At 39.3% G+C, this 14,131-nt stretch overlaps 1 protein-coding gene across 1 annotated transcript; it reads left to right on the top strand.

The window, feature by feature from the left end:
* Positions 1-7,004: 7,004 nt before the first annotated feature.
* On the top strand, positions 7,005-13,575 carry LOC139733446 (hemicentin-2-like). Its single transcript, XM_071644262.1, has 6 exons — positions 7,005-7,074; positions 8,605-8,766; positions 9,699-9,996; positions 11,796-11,896; positions 12,524-12,678; positions 13,339-13,575. Exons 1-6 carry the CDS (start codon positions 7,005-7,007, stop codon positions 13,573-13,575), a joined length of 1,023 nt encoding a protein of 340 aa, XP_071500363.1.
* The last annotated feature ends 556 nt before the right edge of the window (positions 13,576-14,131 follow it).

Here is a 14,131-nt window from a genome sequence, read left to right as displayed (position 1 = left end):
GAGAGAAATCATGAGCTGAGGACCTTCTTGTTTTTGTTTTTTTGTTTTTTGTTTTTTTTTGTTTTTTGCTTGTTAGCTCATGAAACCCGGAAGTGGGCCCCCACACTTTTGAAAACGCTGCACCGGCACTGAGTTATATACAGCCCATGAGTTACAGCTCAGCCCTTGAGTTATACAACTCACGTGTCATACAGCCCATGAGTTATACAGCTCACGAGTCATACAACCCATGATAACACTAAGCTATGAATAATGTCCACGGAAGCCCCGCGCGTGATGTTGTATATATCTGTCGAACTCGTGGGCTCTTTTTACTATAATAATAGTGTCGAACTCATTGGCTGTATGACTCGTGAGCTGTATGACTCCTGGACCTGTTTTCAATGTCGAACTCGTGGGCTGTATGACTCGTGGGTGTCGGTCTAGTGGAATGACCCCGACTGTTTAAGGAGTGGGCTGTCCCAATGCCTGGCTTTACAAAATAATATTTTTCTCATAGCACCTTTGCAGTGCATGTTGATCTTGTGCAATAAGGGCTACAGCTTTAAGCCTACAATTTATTATCCCTCTGTAAATTAAAGCAATTATCAATTTCCACTTTATATATCTTTGTGAAGATCAGAATTATTTTGAAGTTTCCGCTGAATCCGTGATGGTCATGTAAATTAAGGCTGTCGATAGGCAAAACCCAAAGAAAAAAGGAGAACCAGACCCTTCTCTTGAATTCATCAGTTTGACCATTGATCCTGATAAAGATAGAGATGGTGTACATACTCGTTATAATTTATACATTCCGTTGAAAGCACACGCAGAAGCAAGCAAGCAAAACATGCAACAATTAACAATAGACAACCCAACCTTTGATCTCGTTGTTATAATAACGTTATTTTCACCAAAACGACATACTAAACGTGAATGAAGCAACATTACAAAACACACCAACGATGTGTCAGGAAAATCAGACAATTCGTTCAAAATCTATGGATTTTTGAAGTTTCAGTCAAGTCATCGCTGGATAAGAAAATGCATCTGCAGGACAACGATATTTCAATGATACGCAAACAGAATTCACACACACACATACACACACACACGCACACACACACACACACACACACACACACACAAATCACATCACCATCATGTATTGTGATATCAAAGTAGGGCCTCACATATACATAACAATTTCCATACACACAGACTCAAAAAAAACTAGACTTGGAATTTGTCAAGACTGACAAATTAGGTGATCCGATTTGTTTTAATCGATGATTCGAGTCCTGATCGCAATAGGCATGACCATATAGGTTTCATCTGTGTTTAGAGACATTGGCCGTGTGATGTTTGGATTCCCATTTAGAAAAGAGAGTCAGGTCTGCCATCTTTGGTACCAAATTCGGTATACACTATAACGAAGATACAGAATGAAGTATATTTGACCATTGACCCAACTTTGCGCAGCCAAGATGGCATCTGAGCAAAAAGTGGTTATTTTGTGAAATGATTCTTGTAACATGGTCTTTGCGTGTGGAAAATACGGGAAAGATAGGACATGTATTCACCAAGATACAGGTTGAAACATTTATGACCTTTGACCCTAATTTACATACCCAAGATGGTGTCTGATCAAGTAGTTGTTATTTTATGAAATAAAGTACGTGACATGACCTAAACATGTGCAAAATATGGGCGTGATAGGGGCTGGTTTTTTTAACTTATTGCAAAGAAAGTGGCATAAAGAAAGAAATATCTCAATACATCGAAGATAAGTATAATTTCAACCAAGTTTTTTGACGTGATATCGGCGCCGTATGAAAAAATGGAGGGTATAGTCGCGATAGCCCAAAGTCTGAGCTACAACATATTAAAATCTGGGAGAAATTCACGAAAGAGTAAGTGAGCTAGTGTTCGATAAAGACCGTCATGTCAATTTTCATTTCCAGAAAAATTCCCTCCCGTAGAGATAACACGTAAACTGGTTAAATTTGACAAGGTTACATTATATCTATTTTCACGAGGTGAAGACATCATCCGATTAAAACTTTGATTGAACAAAACTTAAAGAGTATTACATTGGCTACAACATACTGAAATCTGGAAGAAATTCACCGAAGGGTAATTGAGCTAGTCGTCGATAAAGACAATCATGTCAATTTTCACATCTAGACAAATTCCCTCCCATAGAGATAACACGTCATAATGAAGATAAAGAAAGAAGTACATATGACCTTTGACCCTACTTTGCACAGACAAGATGGCGTCTGAGCAAAAAGTAGTTACTTTGTGAAATGATTCTTGTAACATGGTCTTTAAGTATGCAAAATATGGGAAAGATAAGACATGTATTCACCAAGATACAGGATGAAACATTTTTGACCTTTGACCCTAATTTACATACCCAAGAAGGTACCCGATCAAGTAGTTGTTATTTTATGAAATAATGTACGTGACATAAACTAAACATGTGCAAAATATTGGGCTGATAGAGCTTGTTTTTCTTGAGTTATTGCAAAGAAAGTTGCAGAAAGAAAGGAATATGAAAATACATGGAAGATAAGCTTTAATTTCAACCAAGTTTTTGGGCATGATGCCGACTCCGTATGAAAAAACAAAGGGCACATTTACGATAGCCCAAAGTCTCAGCTACAACATACTAAAATATGGGAGAAATTCACCGAAGCATAAGTGAGCTAGTGCTCGATAAAGATAGTCATGTCAGTTTTCATTTCCAGAAAAACTGCACTCCCATAGAGATAACACGTAAACTGGTCAAATTTAACAATGTTACTTTTAATCCCTTTTTACGAGGTGATGCCGTCATCCAATCAAATTGTTGTTATTATATATCTGAAAGACCATTTAATAAGCTACAACATATTGAAATTTGGACGAAAATCAACTAAAGAATAAGTGAGATATGCTTGAATGAACTTGAAATTTGATGACGTCATTTTGAAAATTTACTTTTTTAACTTTATTAAGAAATTTGATATATTTTAATCATTTTTCCAGCATTGCCAACCCATGAAATGACATGTACAACTCATCAGCTTTCAGAATATGTAAAAAAAATGGGGGGTCACCGTCCATCCTGACGAGTAAAATTGGATTTAAAATTGGCAGTTTTTTGGCATTGTTGCACTGTATATCGCCATTGACGCGCGCGCGGAATTTCAACTTTGACGGACCCGTATGACGTCATCTTGAGTCGGATTGACTTGAAACTTGGTAGAAATATTCCTTGACATTTCACACATCCGATCAAAGTGAAAAAACGGGAAATTTTCATTGCATATGAGCTGTGCGTGCGTATATGTGCGCGCGCGTACGCGTCCGTCCGATTTTTTCAATTTTTCAAAAAATGCTCCAAATGGTCTGAAACGTATGCAAAAAAAATTTGAGCTTGATTGGAGCATACAAATATTTCAACGCGCGCGTACGCGCACGTCTTTACGATGCGAGGAATTTTGAAAATATGGGTAGAATTCCCTTGAATTGAAATTTATGTGACGTAAATTTCATTGAGAAATTCCACTCCATTAATGAGATATGATTGAAAATGTGTTTTCATATAATGACGTCATAGTGACGTCACGGTCGACTGATCACTACGATTTTACTTGACATGTCGTCTTTGGGACATGATACACATATGGTATAAGTTTGACATTCATAGGCAATGCACTTTCTGAGCTCATCTCTACACAACTTTTGCGGAGAAATAAAGAAGAAGAAGAAGAAGAAGAACAAAGAATCAGTACAGATACAGAAGGTGATCCGAGAGGATTCTCGGATCACCTAATAAGTTTCGTGGTTTCTAATAATATAGTACAGGTGTTTTTGAATAACCAGATATTATCGTCTGTTGAGAATGAGAAGGACTTTAAGTCTTCTCGAACACTATGGGTTTTGTGGTCACTTAACGCCCTTATCATTCTCAACACGTTACTGACGTTATAATCAGGACCAATCATTATTCGTGTTCTTACATGTTTTGGTATATTTCCCACTAAAAACTTACATATAAGCAAAACGAAACAAACACCCCCCTCCCCCCCCCCCTCATATACGCATGTTATTGATTCATAACAACCACAGTGTCGGTTGAGGCGGGGGATTCAGGTTTACACATTCTTTTGATGACATCTTTTCTTTTTTCATAATGAGAAACCTCTTATGAAAAATAGAAGAGCAATTGATTGATTGATTGGTTGTGAAATGGCAGAGATATCCTAAACAAAGCATTTCTAATAAAAGGTGGGACCCACTTTTATTACAATCATGTATAACTGCTTTGTTTGCTTTTCTTTTTGGATTCCTGTTTTTGCTGTTTGCTCTTTAACATATCTCTCATGGTTTCGATAAGCATCTCGCAAAAAAAAAAAAAAGTTAAAAGCTGAATCCTCACCTAGACCATTGCTGTAATCATCCCTTTAAACATGCACACATCTTTCCGCACCTGTCGGGAGCGTTACTCTTCTCGTGTAGTATTACGTTCACAAGGCCTTACGCTGCTCGTAATTCACGGCTCGTGGGCAGATTGCCTTGGGATGACAACTCAGTTGGTGCCATCAGGGAGGTGAGACTCACCTCCATGGTGCCATATTATCGTTAGGCTTGAGTTAAAGGGATTGTACAGTATTGGTGGAGATGAGAATTGGGCTTTTAACTTTTTGCGAGATACCAAGAAAACACTTATGATATAGTACAGAGCATACCATTTTAACAGGAATTCAAAGTTTATTTGATGAAAATCGGGTTTGGAATGACTGAAACATCCAAAAACAAAGTAAAACAAAGCGATCGTAATAAAGTGTGGGTCCCACACTTTTTAGAATTGCTCTTTTTTGGATATGTCAGCCATTTCAAAACAAATTTTCATCAAATAAACGTTGAATTCCTCATAGAATTATATGCTCTTTCATATTTCATAAGAGGTTTCTCATTATTTCACCAAAAAATGTTAGAAACCTGAAATAAGGTCTCAACCAAAACTGTATGATCCCTTTAAATCTTTGCCACTGCTATGCTGTTGAATCAAAGCGCTCGCCTTCATCAATCAAGTCAACGCCGAAAAACTACTTACCACGTGCTCTAATTATCATTATCATGATATTGAAGATCCACGAGAGTCTACCGTTTTGTATTTTGTATTTTTGTGTGTGTGTGTGTGTGTGTGTGTTTGTTTGTTTGTTTGGTTTTTGTCTTTTTCTTTTGTAGACCCCTCCTTCCCTGATGGACGCATGCGTGCTTGCTTCTGTGCCTCTTCTTTACCATTGGTTATTATGGATCGTTTTATCATGTTGTAGTAGTCTGCCAACCGTGGCGGTCTTGCCCTGTTGATACTCAGTTTTGGGGTTAGACTTTTTTTTTTTGCCTGACAACAACATATTCTAAAGTTGAAAAATGTGGATTATCTTCATTTTCTCTCCATATTGGATCTTCTTGGCTTCAAATGTACACGTAGGTAAGACTGAACTTCTCTTTTTGTCAGTTTCCTGTTTATGCCTTTCAAGGCACCCAAAAAAAGAATAGAAAAGACAGTGAAATTAATGACAGTAATGAGAATGATACAACTAGATCGTCGTATCGGGATCCTTCTATAACGATAGGGTGTTTTGTTTGTTTGATTGTTTTTGTTTCGTGTTTTTTTTTTCTTTGTTTATGGTCCTTCGTCCACATATTAGCAGGCTTCGGACTCGTAACGATATGTTCTACCTTTGAAGCGAGCGAACTCCTGGGCCCTTGCCTCAGCGAATTGGAATCCGCAGCGGACATAGCTGGTAACCATGGTAACACTTCGGGTATCTGCGCCTTCGAGGCATCACTGCGGGCGTGCATGGCAAAAGGCTCCCAACTTGGAACAGAAGGTGGGTATATAATATGAAGCATATACACATTTAAATGCAGAAATAATGAACTTGGCAGTTTTACATGCCGTCATGATGGAAAAGTGAACGAGACCTGGTGCACGCTTTCATTCCTGAGAGACAGTTCACTTATTAGTCCTTTGGTTTACAATATCACTTATAGGCCGATTACTCTTTGACTATTTGCCCCATCGCATTTTCACTTCCTTTGTCCTTCTCAGGGGACGTATATAATACAGCCAGCGATCTCTTGCTTTTCCAACCAACCAATTAACCACCAAAGTAACGTTCTCAACAATCAGCCAAATTTGTTAGGTGTTTCGGTATCAAGTCAGTGAATCAAATACTACCACAATCATTTCCATTATCGGAATCACTTGGTAAGTTATAGAGCCGGACAAGAAAACTGTATGCCGTGTGTGTCTGTGTGTCTGTTTCCCTTTTTTTTCCTTTTTTTTAACTTGGGAAGTCAACTTGCGGAAAGTCAGGACACTTTCTTCTTTATAACTTCTCGTCGTTGGTCGTGAAAAGCTGTCATAAACACCTGAACTTCATAAAAATTCTGCAACTTATCTTTTCTCCGGAAGTCAACGTCCGTAACATGTGAAGTGAACAACAAATCAAGTGCTTTATTATTCGAGGTAGCACGACACACGCATACGGCTTCCTCTGCTGTGTAACACAGGAAACAATCCAACCTTGAAGAGTGCAATAAAACGTTACCATCTACGTTAGATATACCATTTACTATATACAATTAATTTGGGAAGCTTGTTAGAGCCGGTTATGGTTTGTGTATACTGAGCATTCTGTGGACCCCAATAGGCCTTATTAGTTTGTGCCCTTTTGGCAAATCAATGCATATCGATGAACAAAGTGTGAAATTCATTAAATCTGTATGGAGATAAGCAGTTAATTTCATACTCTTTATACGTGTGTCTTTTTCTTGTCTAGCCATGCACGGGAGAGTGGATATGTTAGCAATCGACTCATTTTCTTTTTTTCTGTTTCTGCTTTCGAATTCTACAATTTCAATTTCTTCCTTTTTCCTCACTCTTCTCGGTCGTAGAGGGATCTGTTTTTCTAGGCCCGGAGAGAGAGGTGAAAACTGTATACGTCGGTGATGACGTCACAATGTCATGCAGCCTGGCAAACGGGTCTGCGGGTCTCAAAGTGACGTGGATCAAACAGGAAGGACCAACAGGTAGGGTCTATAATGATAAGAAGAAACTGCGTTCGGACATGATAACTCATTGACCTGATCTAGTATATAAAAATTACATGTATATCAAGACCTCCCGGGGATGTAGAGGTGTCGTTAAAGCGTGGTCACGAAGAGCCTAATGCTTCAAAAAGTTACTAAGTTCATTTTTCAATGAATTTAGTGCCTTTTAGAAGCAAGCTCTTAACTATGTAAACTAGCATGTAACATAGAATGGAAGAAATCTTTGGAGCCCACGCCCTGTCAGCAAAAAGCAAACAATGTGCAGTAAACTACTGTATGAATTAAAAACAGCAACACCAACAACACAGCATCAGCAGTAACACAACAACAACGACGACAATGAGCACGACAATAACAACAAATTTTCATACTCAAATTCAAAGGTTTTATATTCACTTCTTTCAACAGAATGTACAAAAATTATAAATTCGACATACGTTTGAAGGAACGATACATAGATAGCAAAAAAAAAAGTGGGAGTAGTCATTACAACATGAGGCATTTTTCATACAAACACATGTATACATTCTGCGAAAAAAACAATAAAAATCATAGCAGAAGCGGATCTAGGGGGGGGGGGGTGGGGGCGGGTTGCAACCCCCCCCCCCCCCAAAAAAAAAAAAAAAAAAAAAAAAAAAAATCCGGGGACCGTTCTTTTTTAAATCTTATCTTTTTTTTTTTAACTTGTAATTTTTAATTTGGCAATGACCTCTCTACCAAAAATAGTGGTGTTTTAGATGCAAGAACACGCCATTTTCACTCACAGACTTTCAAAAATTCTCCCTACTGTGGGAGGGGGGACACCCCCTCCCACACCCTCCCCCCTCACTCGCTCCGCTCGCTCGGGCTCGGTCGCTACGCTCCCTCGCATTCCGCCCCAACCCCCCCCCCCCCTTATAAAAAGCTAGATCCGCCCCTGCATAGTCCCCTAAAGACTTTGTGCATGGATGTTTTATCCAGGGATTTCTCCTCGCCATGAACTCGAATACCTGGGACGGATCCTGGAATTCCGTTCAGGGGAGGCGCCTTTACAAAATTAAAGGGGGATGCACGCGCCCGGTCCCCCCCCCCTCCCCCACCCCCGGATCCGCCACTGAATACAATGTATAATATTATGGCAACCTGATCAGAATAACGTCACATACATGACAATGATTTGTATTCAATTCAAGTTTAAGATCCTCGACAAATCCTTGTACCTACACAAATGAGTCTCAATCCTAATCTTCTAACTTTCAACTTTTCTAATTCAAATCTTCTTTAAAAACTCATTTATTTGTGAATAATGAATTTTTTGTGCATGTATGTGTGTGTTGAAAGTAAATTGTTATTTACAGTATGTTTTGTGATGAGATTGTAAAGCGCATAGGGAACATTCATTTGTTATATGCGCTATGAAAATTTCAATTTAATTATTATTGTCTCATATCTTTGCTTTTGTTTAATCTCTTTCTCTCTCCTCTCTCTCTCTCTCTCTCTCTCTCTCTCTCTCTCTCTTATATGATGCAGTTATCTCATATACACAAGACCCCCGCATCAGAATTGTGGGAGACGACCTCACGACCTTTGACCTCCACATTTCATCCGTGAGGTCACGTGACGCAGGGACCTACCTTTGTCAAGTCAATACATCACCGGAAGCCACCAAGACCGTCGTGTTGCAAATAGGACGTGAGTGTAACGAGTCTCGCTGTGTCGTCATAATGTCTCCGACCCCTTTTCTCTCTTGTTTGTAATATATAACTATAACACCTCATCCATTATATTTTTCTTTCTCTCTTTTTCTATATATAGATTATACCTGGAAATAAATATTTCTATATCTATCTATCTATCTGTCTGTCTATCTTCATCTATTTTCTGTACTAGTAACCTCATTATCCGTGGTATATCTACGCATAGTCATAATATTACATATCTGCCAGCTATCTATATCTATGTCTGTATGCAGGGCTTCACACTAACTTTTTTGTTTGGTGGCCCGAGAGAAAAATTTGGTGGCCCGAAAAAAACAATAAAAACATTAAAAGTCCTGATTTTTTTAATGAGTCAAATATTTAAGTTTTATCATAGTAAGAATTGGAAGCTGGACATATTATCTACTCATAAATAAACCTCAACAAACTCGCAACACTCACTCTCAGGCACTCATTCAGTCCTTTTCATCCATCCTTTAAACAAATTTAACTGCTAATTTCCGGCGCAAAAAGTTACGAATTTATTGACATACTTTCCAAATAATTTTGGTGGCCCAAGGCGGGCCACCAAATTTGCCCATTTTTGAAATTTGGTGGCCCAACTTTCTTTTTTGGTGGCCCCGGGCCACCGGGCCACCGTTAGTGTCGAGCCCTGCTGTATGTAATATCAAAAATATAAGGTGGTCAGGAATCAATAAGGAAGTTGAACTAATTATGAAGGTAATCTTCGTTATTCAAACTATTACATGGTATTGCGATCTATCTGTTTGTTTTGATTTGTGACGGATAGCTCTTGTGTAGTATGCAAGAGATGTGCAAATACGCTGCATATGGAGACGTTAGTCTATAAATTATTGTAAATTCCAGCCTTTAAGAAATCCCTTATCATTTTATTCAAAATTCAAGGTATACCAATAATCAAGTCAGTCCTTATTAACAACAAGACAACCCTTGTCGAGACGCTTAATGCAGGGAAGACCCGCCTACCGACTGAAATCTCCGTCGACGAATCAGCGCCAGCGTTACTAGATTGCCTAGCAACAGCGTTTCCGCCTCCCGAGGTTGCGTGGATCTCATTGGCTGGAAGTGACTCCGCCTCGCGCGCACGGATTTCAAGGGGAGATACGATACGGGGAATGCGATTGGTTATTGGAAATGTGACAATCGAGGACGAAGGGCTGTACACCTGCCGTGCATCCAACGGGTATGGGAGTGTCGACGTGACAGTCCGTCTTACAGTGAGATGTAAGCTTCATCATTGATTCTTGCCGTCACTCAATTCCACTCTGAACCTATTGAAAAATAGATTATGATAACTAGCAGGCCTACAATGTTGTCAAGTTTACCTGTCACACGCCATAGAACCTATTTTACATCAAAACAGAAAGTTTGATAGAAAAACAGGAAGTCAATACATTTCGTTTATTACGTGCACAACCATGTTGCGTATATGGTGAACTTGTGAATGTCAAGTGAATGTAGACGGGATATCCCTCATAAAGTTCGCACACACACACACACACACACACACAAACGGGTTATGCAACAGAACTCAGCGACAGATGCTTTTTCGAAGGCTTCTAAATGATAATTGCATGGTCATCAAACGCGTACTATTCGGATATTATTTATCCTGGTATAAAAGCCGAGAAAATTTGAGGCAATCAATCACTTCAAATACATAAGCCTATCATAAAAGAAAACAACAAAAATCAGCCAAAAAACAACAACAATAAAACAAAACAAAACAAAACAAAACACAAGACAAGTTTTGCCTGTATTCATCTTTCATTTTCCTAGTCGACTTTTGCTATCATCTCTTCAATCCAGACATGCCTAGAATAAAACCTCTCCCTAAAGCGATACACGTGGGACTAGGCAGCTATATCAAGATATCTTGTGAAGCCGATGGCGTTCCGGCTCCAAAAGTCAGTTGGTCACGTAATGAAGGTACATTCGTCTGCATCGGAAGGTAAATTTTGTTTACGCGATGATCCGCAAAGTCATTCCAATGTCTTCTCAGTAAAGATATCATGAGATCAAAGCTTGTTTTGACTTTCATAACAGTTAGCGGTGAACGTTCTCTTTCCATTTCCTTCATATTGTATTTGAAATATTTGAAGTTTGTTCTTTTACCTGGAAGAGGCATTAAGAAGTGGTGATAACGAACAAAATAGAGATCACATCACATCGAAATGGCTTCCATGAAAGAAAAACATAATGACAAGGTTTAGGGGCGATTATACACGTTGTCACTATTATTATCTGATTCTCATAGTTATCATTCACTCATTATCTATCACCTTATAATAGTTTACCGAAAGCCAAGGAACACGTATTGATCATTCAATAAACCTGGGGGGTATTTCATAAAGCTGTTCGTAAAGTTACGAACGACTTACGAGCAACTGGTGATCAGTTCTTGTGCTAAATTGTGAAAATTCTGATAAGTATAGCACATCAGAATTGATCACCAGTCGCTCGTAAGTTGTTCGTAACTTTATGAGCAGCTTTATGAAACACCCCCCCCCCCCCAGGCGATAATACAATGTAGCAAGGAGGTTCCAGCTGCGATGGGGGCGAGAGAAGGAGTGGGCTGGGGGTGGGGTATTAACTATATCCCATGGCCCGATGTCCTGAATTTTTGCAGACACATAAGCATGAAATTTCACGTCTACAAGTATTCTGGGGGGTGTTTCATCAACGTTTGTCAGCGCTGACAACTTGAATCACCATAGTAACAGTCAGTGACCACAGCATCTCAGCCAATCGAAACCAAAGATTTTGCTGAAATTGTCAGTTGTCAGCACTGACAAACGTTGATGAAACACCCTCCCCGAATAGACGTTTTTGTCAAATGTTCTCATTGCATCAGAATTCTCGACAGTACTGACACCCATCCACCTCCCTATGTGGTGGAGGTGGGGGTGCAGTAGGTTTTTATATTCATGATGTTGTCTTGCGTTTATGTTTATTACCTTTTATTTGTTTTTCGTTACACAGGTACCTGGTCATTGTTCACTTGAAGCCCTCAGAGTATTCAAACTACGTCTGTTTAGCTCGGAACGCAGTTGGCACTGTTACAACCAGCACCGAAATAACAGGTGACTACAGGGGCAGTATACCAAATAATTATTTCTGTGATAGGCATGATAGGTCTACTAGCATGATTACCATTCTCACGAATCGCTATCATGATTATTATACACGAGTGCAGTTGGAGCAAAAGTACGATGACAGGACTGGTGGCTATCAAAAATTTATACGGAACTTGAAACGCACCTCTGCCGTTCTATTAACGACATAAAGATTGTTATTGCAAAATGAGCTAAGCGCCATTTTTAAACATTCCAAAGTAAGTCCATCATCAGACAAAGTAAAATTAAACCTTCACAGTTATACCTCACTAATCTTGTGACATAACAAGGAATATTCTAGAAGTTATGATTAAAAGTATCCCGTATTTTCTTCTTGTTTTCTTTGTTTTTTAGCAGCTTTAATCACAAATATTTCAACTTGACAAAAATAGAGTTAGCTCGTTTTCGGATAAAACTCTTCACATGGTCCCACCCCCCTTGCAGGGACCCAGTAAAGAGTAAGTCATCATGGAAAAAAATACACAATGATCGCACTGGGTTTTAGCACAATTGCATTTTCGTCTCTTGTTTCGATAGCTGGATCCTAACTTATATGAATACATGTAACTCGTTTCTCTGTGATGTCCTCTCCAGGTCGACCAAAGGCGCCTAAGTTCTTGAGTCCACGGACGGGATCTCGCAGACACGCCTACAAACTGGTCCTTGATCCAAATGTTGGCACGCCCTACCGCATGCCTCTTCGAGTGGACTCTTTCGTCATAGCAATACGGGAATATACTATGTCACGCGTAAGTAATCCTAGTGAAACGGATACACAGTACAATGCATGTCTAATCGCAGTCAATCGTCTAAACTAAACGGTAAATATACGCATAGTCAAAATGTTTCCAAATTACTGTTCGTAATGCAGCCATTTGAATGCTAAATGATTTTCAAAATGCGTTTGGTACTTTTTAATTGTACGTGTTCTTGTGTATTTGTGTGTGTGTGTGTGTGTGCATTTCTGGATTTGATTGATCAGAAGAAATGCATTTTCTTTTTCACATGGCAAATTTCAGCATTGCAAAGACAATAATTCTTGACAACAGCCTATGACAGAAGAAATAAACAGAAATTTGATTTTTTTTTTTCAGAGATATAACAATATAGCAAAATGGTAACATCGATACAATTCAGAATCCTAACAAAAGCGAGCAAAGGAGAAGGCAAAAAAAAAAAGTCTCTCATGGGAAACTCAAAATAACCCGAAATACACACACACACACACAAAACAAACACACTGCAAATGACACAATAAAAACAGAAAAAAAAAGCGCATTCAACACACCGATCTGTATAAGTAGTAGCGATCAGTGGTTTAACATTGCTCAACATCATGCGGACACTTTGCTTGATCGTTGATTATCGTTCGGGTACTACATGTATTATAAATCTCTTGTCTTCATCAGGAAAACTCTGCTATGGTTCCTTCCTGGTACGAGCAGGTGATCGAGCTCGAAGACGGCGGTACATCGCGCGTCGAATACGTAATTAGAGACCTTCGTGCCGACACGTCGTACGAAGTGATGGTGCGTGGAAGAAACGTGTTTGGAGCCGGAGAGGGCGCTACACTTCTTATCAAAACTTCATACGGTAAGTCTGCAGCTGCAGATGCCTGCCGCGTCGAACGCGGATCACGCATTTAACGTCATTACCTCAGTCTCTACATGTAGATTGTGTGTTTGACACGACATTATCACCGCTTGCGCCACGTTTTCAAAAATTGTGTGTGGGGGGGGGGGCACTTCCGAGTTTTGTGAGCTAACAAGTACCCCCCCCCCTCGAAAAAACAAAACAAAAACAAAAACCCAAAACTTCTGGTGCCACTCTCATGTTTTTACAGCTGACAAGGAAAAAAAAAAATGTCTTCAGCGCAAAAACAAAACCTTATCGACTCACACTTAAATTTTCTAATTTTTCGATATTACTTGACTAGCATTACATAGATTTGAGCGGGAAAAGAATCAAACTTAACAGACACACACACACGCGCACACACACACACACACACACACACACACACACACATACAATCATACAATGTCTTCAGTGTCAGTCAGTAATTTCCTTTTTAACTTTTTGATAAAAGCTCATCTTGTAACGAAGAATTTGCACTCTTTGTCCATTGGCTTCCGGGACAAAGTCAAATGACATACTAGCAGTGGCGTATCTAGGGGGGGGGGGGGGGGGGGGGCAAGGGGG

This window comes from Diadema antillarum, unplaced genomic scaffold (genome assembly GCF_040938485.1).
Source record: "Diadema antillarum isolate AM-2024a unplaced genomic scaffold, OU_Dant_1.0 seq00000476_RagTag, whole genome shotgun sequence".
NCBI lineage: Eukaryota > Metazoa > Echinodermata > Echinoidea > Diadematoida > Diadematidae > Diadema > Diadema antillarum.
This window is presented reverse-complemented; position numbering and strand designations above follow the sequence as displayed.

What these genes read in the sequence shown, in the direction of transcription:
- LOC139733446 (XM_071644262.1), top strand. Translation starts at nt 7,005, where the DNA reads ATGTCATGCAGCCTGGCAAACGGGTCTGCGGGTCTCAAAGTGACGTGG. An exon ending in CAAACAGGAAGGACCAACAG is followed by an intron (nt 7,075 to 8,604) that starts GTAGGGTCTATA and finishes TATATGATGCAG; the next exon opens with TTATCTCATATACACAAGAC. An exon ending in AACCAGCACCGAAATAACAG is followed by an intron (nt 11,897 to 12,523) that starts GTGACTACAGGG and finishes TGTCCTCTCCAG; the next exon opens with GTCGACCAAAGGCGCCTAAG.